The sequence below is a fragment of the Gymnoscopelus microlampas genome (assembly GCF_963454915.1).
Source record: "Gymnoscopelus microlampas genome assembly, chromosome: 7".
Lineage (NCBI taxonomy): Eukaryota > Metazoa > Chordata > Actinopteri > Myctophiformes > Myctophidae > Gymnoscopelus > Gymnoscopelus microlampas.
In genome coordinates, this window is record NC_139944.1 from 27,688,446 (window position 1) to 27,695,993 (window position 7,548).

General features: G+C 42.6%; 1 protein-coding gene across 1 annotated transcript; it reads right to left on the bottom strand.

Moving 5' to 3' along the window:
- Positions 1-615: 615 nt before the first annotated feature.
- On the bottom strand, positions 616-7,262 carry gpr37l1a (G protein-coupled receptor 37 like 1a; the record flags this gene model as incomplete). The annotated part of the gene is made up of 3 exons (XM_084062411.1): positions 616-3,394; positions 4,746-5,086; positions 6,887-7,262. 3 exons carry the CDS (start codon positions 7,260-7,262, stop codon positions 2,309-2,311), a joined length of 1,803 nt encoding a protein of 600 aa, XP_083918537.1. The 3' UTR covers positions 616-2,308.
- Between the last annotated feature and the right edge of the window lie 286 nt (positions 7,263-7,548).

Here is a 7,548-nt window from a genome sequence, read left to right on the forward strand (position 1 = left end):
GTGCATTCAGAGATGCATGTTTTCCATCAACCATGATTTATCTAACAAACCAAGAAGCAAGACTGATATTTTGACTGTTTATTAGCTAAAACTGGATACAAAGCATCACTGGTCCTTATTAAACTTGTATATTTATGCTATGCACCTACATTGGAAGCCTAAATTCCATCATAACATATTCTCAACATATTCAATGGGACATTTTCTTTCGTATGTGCCTTGTACACATACAAACATTTCAACAACAAACAAAAACAAAACATCACCTGTGAAAAAATGTGATCTCTGGGAATGTGGTTAATTCACATGATTGATTCACGTGTTAGTTTTTGTCACATGTAAAGAGCAAGTGTTTTTATTCATATGAAACATTTCGTGATTTCAGACCCGTCACAGATCTGACCTTATATGTGACCACCATAATTTTCACATTTAAGAAAATTAAATCGACATGAAAATCTTGTGACTATAAGGCTTTTACTTATCAAATGAGATTTCACATTTGTCACATGTTAATCTCTCAAGAACAGATTCTGCTCTGCGCTGGAATCTGTCGGGGGGGGTTCGTCATATCGCGTACGCACTGCCTACAAGTGGGCGTGCCTTCAGATCAGGAAGCAGGCCGCGCTTTACCCAATCAAATGTAGTGGGCGGGATTCACGAGTCCGTCGATACTTCCCCACTCGAAACAAACAGAAACTAATTTAACAATAGCGTCCACGGAGCAGACAAAACCACGGAAAGATATTCACATTTTAACTTGCTCTTTCATCATAGAAACAAGTGGGCTTATAACCAAAACGATCCATGTTCTCTGGGAGAAGTGGTGTTATGTGATGCGCTGAAGGCAGACCAAAACCCCGGTTTCCTTGCGTACGTGTGCTACGTTTTCTTCCTCCCAGAGCCAACTGACATAGTAACAAACAGCAGAGGTCGCTGTTTTTCCTTTTCAGTTGGCTCTGGGTTCCCAGATTGGTCACATGTAAAACGATAGATTTCACATGTGACTTTTTGTAAGGAAAACCATAAAATGCTATAAAACCAACAAGGTCCTATACTGTAGCTGCAAACTGCTTTATGATATTTCAGCGAGTTCAGATAAATATCTGACACCATGGACTGTATTTAATAAAACATTGAATATTTGATATAAACATTATAAAGAATTCACAGCAAGTGTGTTAATTTAATTCTGAGAGTAAATGGACCCTTACTGGTCCATTTTGTTTCATTTCTACACTCTCAGAGTTAAATGAACACTGACTCTTGCAGTATGGGAATGCAAAATGGGCAGGGATAGCATAGGGGTAGCATAGGGGTGAAAAGTGAGGGACAATTCTAAGTGCCCTGCACTTAGTAGGGGCCCTCACATCATGGTTCATCATGTTGTTTAGTATGTAATATAGAGGATCCAGTTTGATATGTTTCCACATGGATACAAATAACTGATTTCTATGTGAGTACCAAGAACTGACTTCTATTTGTGTACCAAGAACTGGGCAATGAAACAATGTGCTATATCAGATGACAGGAAATACATGGCACATTTTGTAAATCATGACGGAGAAGGAGTTGAGGAATCCTGAAAATACTCGAGAGCAGAAGCGAAGAATTCTTTGACTGTTCACCATGGCAGCTTATACATTGTGTGTTCATGGCGGCTAGGGAAACTCAAAGGCCAATTGTTGTTCTGAGTGACTCTTTCGCCGTGACCTTCAGCCGCTGAATACCAAGTCAAGGAACCTTAACACCAAGTATAAACAACTCAATGGTGGGTGTTATGACAAGGATTGACAGTTACCATTGAATGGCATTCTTTTCATTCCAGATAATTCCAAGACAGAGTTCAAGAGGTTAGCGACAGGACCTAGCTCCCAGGCAGAGTCAGAGGATGAATCATGCTTTTCATTGGTTAATTCCCACTAAATAATATAAAAAGACTACACCGGAAGTTAGAAAACACACCAGGAATTCAGAGAATAACTCACAGCTAAAATAACATTATTTTTTTGTCTTACTCAAACAGTTACAAAGACTAGTGAAACCGTTTGCACTGAGTTCATTCAGCTTGCTTTTGCCAGCATGTAGCAACAGCAAGAAACCAGACAGGTCATAAACACCAGTCTGTCAGTCTGTGGCCACCAGTCTCTGCAACTTAATGAATCTATTGTGGCCTCCTAGAAAAAAAGAATTCAGGATCTGATGAGTTTCTGCTGTTATGATGACTCCACGCCTCCAGTTCATTTAGACTGGAACAATGAAGGCATTGGGAGTTTTGCTGCTGGCTCCTGGCTGTAGCAGAGAGACCTCAACAGGGAGTTCCAATTGCCACTACAGAGGAAGTGTCTTTCGCCTTGTCGTAGAAGATCGCTGGCGTCGTCCCTGAGATTATTTTGAGTTTCTCTTCCTTGCAGGAAGAGGGAGAGAGCGAGGGTGGGGAGAGGGATACGGGAGAGGAGAGAGAGGAAGGAGAGGCGGATGTAGCGGTTGCTGTGGTGGAGGCTGAGGAAGATGAAGACGATGCACCATCCGGGAGACACTCCTCGCAGCAGCAGCAACAGCAGTCCATGAACGCCTGGCCGAGTGAGCGACACAGACACAGCAGCAGCACTGGTGTAGATGAGCTGCGCACGAACAATAAAAACTGACCAATCAGAGCTAGGAGAGCCTCAGTGGATGTGGAGACGGGGATGGAGATGTAAGCCAGGGCGATGTTCCAGGCATTCTCCGGCAGGTTACAAACAGCGTAAATGACAGCCAGTGCCATCACTGTTGAACTGAGCCGCTGCTCCCGCCTCACTTGCTGCTTCTTTTTAGGGGAGGAGGAAGAGGAGGAAGTGGACGAGGAAGAGGAGGAAGTTCGTCCTCCTGCTACCTTGACTCTACTTGCTTTCTGCAGAGTCTCTTGGGCGATGACGTGTCGTGTCACTAAGTTGCAGGCTAGCGTGAAGAGTAGCGGCAGACAGAAGTAGCAGCCAAAGCACCACCACATGCGGGCCTCGTGGTATGTCAGCACCAGAGAATACACTGTCTCTGGCAGATCCAAAGAGGGCTGGCGCACACACATATCCACTAACAGGCCACCTGTTTGGGCTCCAAAGCTAGCAACCGGTGAACTCCCTGGTTGTGTGGACTGGTAGCTGATGGGAGTTAGAGGAGAACTGCCATCTTGAGTGATCATTGAGGTGCTCACAACTTCCTGAGTGAGTTGCCAGAGTAATAACTCAGGGGCAGCCAGGACCATGGAGCCGATCCAGATGACAGAGAGCTTGGCCAGGATGGACTGGCATGGCTCAACTCTGGGTGTTTGGAGCAACCCTGGGGTGGTTGCAGTATGGAAACGATCTATACTCAGGGCACACAGGCTGAAGGTGGCAACACCCAAGGAGGTCACCTGGTAAAGGAACAAGGGGTGGGGGTTAATAGTATCAATACAATAATAACCACATTTTTTAATACAAAAGCAGAGAGACAGACGCTTTTTCTAGTTGTACATGAATTCATCCAAATATTTTCAACTGTACACAAGGCAATCCATTGCTGCCAAGGAATAACTATAAATATACCTCATGCTTACAAATAAACGACTTCAGGCTCTTGTAGCACTAAGTCTTGACAAAAAGAGCATAGTCTATCTTTATAGTGCCATCTGACCCTCTCCCTCCTCCTTCAGTGCGTGCTTAATGACCTCAATTAGTTGAACCCACGCTTCTAAACAATTAACCGTCCTTCATTAGCATACAAATAGGTTAACTAACCAAACACAGACAGGGCTGGCAGCCAGGCCTGTTTTAAAGGCCTGGCCTATATAGGTTGTGCCTTGGTGCAGACAGTTAAATTATAAACAATCCACACTCACCTAGTTAGCAAGTAGAAACATGGGCACATAGGGAGCATGTATAAATGTAGAACATTTGTATTTATTTTTTTGTAAACTTTTACTTGATGTCATGATACATCAACCCCCTCTCTCTGTTTTATATGTATAATATATATTTATATGTAGGCTATATGTATGTGTGTGTGTGTGTGTGTGTGTGTTAGCCTATATTTATTTACTTTTTGTATTATTTGTTCTAATTCCACTGGACGGTAACCGTCTTCCACGCCGACATGTCGCCACTCCGACTAGTGGCTTCCGCGTGCGGTTAGGGTTAGGGTGAGGGTTAGGTATAGGGTTCGTTAACGTCGGAAAGGCGACATGTCGGAAAGCCGCCATGTAACCCCACTGGACCATCCCTTGTTCATTTGTTGAATATTTGCAAGGGGTAAAACTACAGAAAAGGTCTGCATTTAGCTACTACAATAACAAACGTAATTCGACCACTACTACCATTATAGGATGTGTTGTGTACTTGTGTATCACTGGTTTCTTTCAAAATTGGGCTGAAAACATATCTATCAGGAGTCCACACAAGGGGAGGTAAACGTAAACTCCCATCGAAAGGAGGTGTAATTCACTGCCGCTGTTTTTCCTTTTTCTCCCTTGTACATAGGCTGTAGTGTTTTGTATTTGTTCATGACATGTATTTTTGTGTTCATTTTTTATGCTATGTTGATGAATTGAATACATAGGACCACAATGGAAACAAGTCCTTTTGACTTTTTTGTGTTATCGTTTTAGCCTCAATGTCTGACTGTACTTTATTAGACAGAAATGTAAACAGCATGTGGGATGTTTACATTTCTGACTAATAAAGTATTCAGTCAATCAATCAATCAATCAATCAATCAATCAATCTCACCTCCATGTAGGGTACGATACGACAGGACAGGTCCCCCAGTAGGCGTTTGGAGGTGAGCTCATTGAAGATGACCACGGGCAGACAGAAGAACAGCACCAGGAAATCCCAGAACGCCAGGCTGGCCAGGATGCTGTTCCACGCGCTCTTCAGGTAGTAATTATGCCACACGATGCACATCAGTGCCAGGTTCCCCACGATGCCGACCGCGAAGAGGATGAGGGCGAGCAGCATCACTGCGTAAGCCCCGTACGAGCTGTCTGTCACAGGGTACAGTGGGTTCTGTACGAACACCGTGCCTTTGTCCGAGTAGTTCCCATGGAAGAAGACTCCGGAGACTGAACCTGAGCAGTGTTTCCAGATTTAGAGAGATAAATAAGCAACCAGGTCTATGAAAACAAGCCCAAAAGAAGCGAGCCCTTTGCCCTTTAAACATATACATTATCTATTTGAAAATAGCCGATCTACAAGCTCACAACGCCGCGCGTCGCATCGTAGATCTGCTATTTTCAAAAGAATCTTGTTATTGAATATTATTAAATGAATTCTGATATAATCAGTAGCAACATGTTTTTGAATACAAATTTGTTGTTGTAATTTGTCTATTACAAAATGTAATAAAACGTAATATGTAATGTAAAATGAAAAAAGCTAAAACAGTAAACAGTAGACTTATAGACCATCTTGAGAGGACAGGTTTGCATGTGGATGAGCAAAATGGCTTTAGAAAGGGAAGAGCATGTATTGATCACATATATGTAGTCTCTACTATTATACATGCAATAATTAAGCAGAATAATGCTTGTTTTACCGATTTTAATCGTTTGATTGGATTATTGTTCTCGATTTATGTGAATGACTTAATAAAAAATTCAAGCTTCTGGCTTGGGAATTACAGTTGACGATCAAAGTGTAGGCATATTGTTATATTATGTGGATGGAATAGTCTAGACTTGCTGAACATGAGAGCGATCTGCAGTTAATGCTGAACATTGCTGCAGAATGCTGCTGGAAATGGAGATTGGAGGCAAAGCAGGACAAAATCCAAATAGCACACTTCAGACAAAAATCACTACATAGAAGTTCAGCTGTGTTTAATTTTGGGTCAACAAGATTGTCATATACTGACCAAGTATCTTAGATTGACATTGGATGAGCAAATGACATTTAATGATGCTGTTAGTGTCCTAGCTCAGTCAGCGGGCAGGGCACTGGGCTCTGTCATGAACAAAGTTAAACAATGTGGTCATTTAGGATTCAATACCTACACACAACTCTACGAATTAGGGGTATGTCTGGTGTCTGACTATGCTTCTGGTGTTTGGGGTTTCCGGGGAATCCGAATATACAAGTTGTAACACTGTGCATCATAGAGCTATAATATCATTTTTGGGAGTTCATACATTGACTTCAGAGTTGGCAATTAATGGGGATATGGGATGGGAACCTCCAAGCATCAGACACAAATTTGAAATGGTTCGGCTATGGAATAGGCTTGTGAAGATGTCTGACCAGAGACTCACAAAAAAGGATTTCTAACTGTAATTTTACATTTTGGTCACCCCTGGACAAATGAATTGAGATCTTTATTCTATTCTATTTTTTGCAAACTTATTGTCTCATAAAGGACAGGTACACTGTAGAACCTTATGTGAAGTATAATTTAAGCAAAAGACTTTAATCTCTCTGTGCATTATGGTCAGGATTCAGGAACATTACCAATACCTCTGGGGACTGGCAGGTTTAATGCCACTCCAGAGGAAGAGAGGTGAAATTGAAAATGAGGTTCACTTTTTGTTTTATTGCCCTAAATATGATGATATAAGAGAGGTATTTGTTAGTAAGATGTCTTTTTGTTTAGGTGATTTCATCGAGTTAGATGATTATGAATAACTAGATATATGTTTTGTTAAAGGAGATTTTTCTGTGGCAGATTTTATTTCTCAAGCTTAGGAGAGAAGACAGGACATAATTCTGAGATGTAGGCTAATTGAATGTATTAATATGTGAATATACTGTAAACATGCTGTAAGCGTAAAATGGTGTCATTTTATTTTGGGCACTTTGTATGCAGGACACGAAAATAAAATCATCTATCCATCTATCTATAATAAGCAGACATGGCAAGTTTGGCAACACTGAACCTGAGATGCCCCGGTGCCTGTGTGCGCTCTTCGGCGTGGTGAAGTAACCGTCCGGGTCGTAGGGTGGAGGTCTGGGATGTCGGTGACTGTTTGGAGAATGTTGGTCCCGTTTCTTTGAGCTCCCATCATTCGCTCCGCGTGGGATCCTTCTTTTTAGGTCCCCCGAGACTGAGAGGTGCCCAACTTGCTCCTCCGGAGCCTCAGGGGAATCAGTCCCCCAGGTCCCCGGACCCAGTACGCCTGCAGCCCGCACAGACTCTGTCTGCGAGGCGGTCCTCTGGTCCCTCGAGGCTGCATCATGGACACCAGGCTGATGCACATGACGGGGTTCCGTCGCTCTCAGGAAAAGAAACAGCAAAGCCAAAACTGGAACCATAATTGTAGCCTCTACTGTTAAGATGTAATATCGCCTATTATTTTAAAGAAATAAGTGTAGTAGAATAATGGAAGAAGTGTGTAGGAGTAGGAGGGATTCATCTGTAGCCTGGCTGCTGGTGGGACACTGGACACTATAAACTCAACAGACCATCTTCTACTCTATGGGTTCTGATGTAGAACTTTTGAATCTGCCTCAAACTGGAATGAATGTGCATTAGCTATTCAGTGATTCCTGCTGTGGGAAAGAGCCAATATATATTGAGGAGTATAGCGCCACTTGGTGG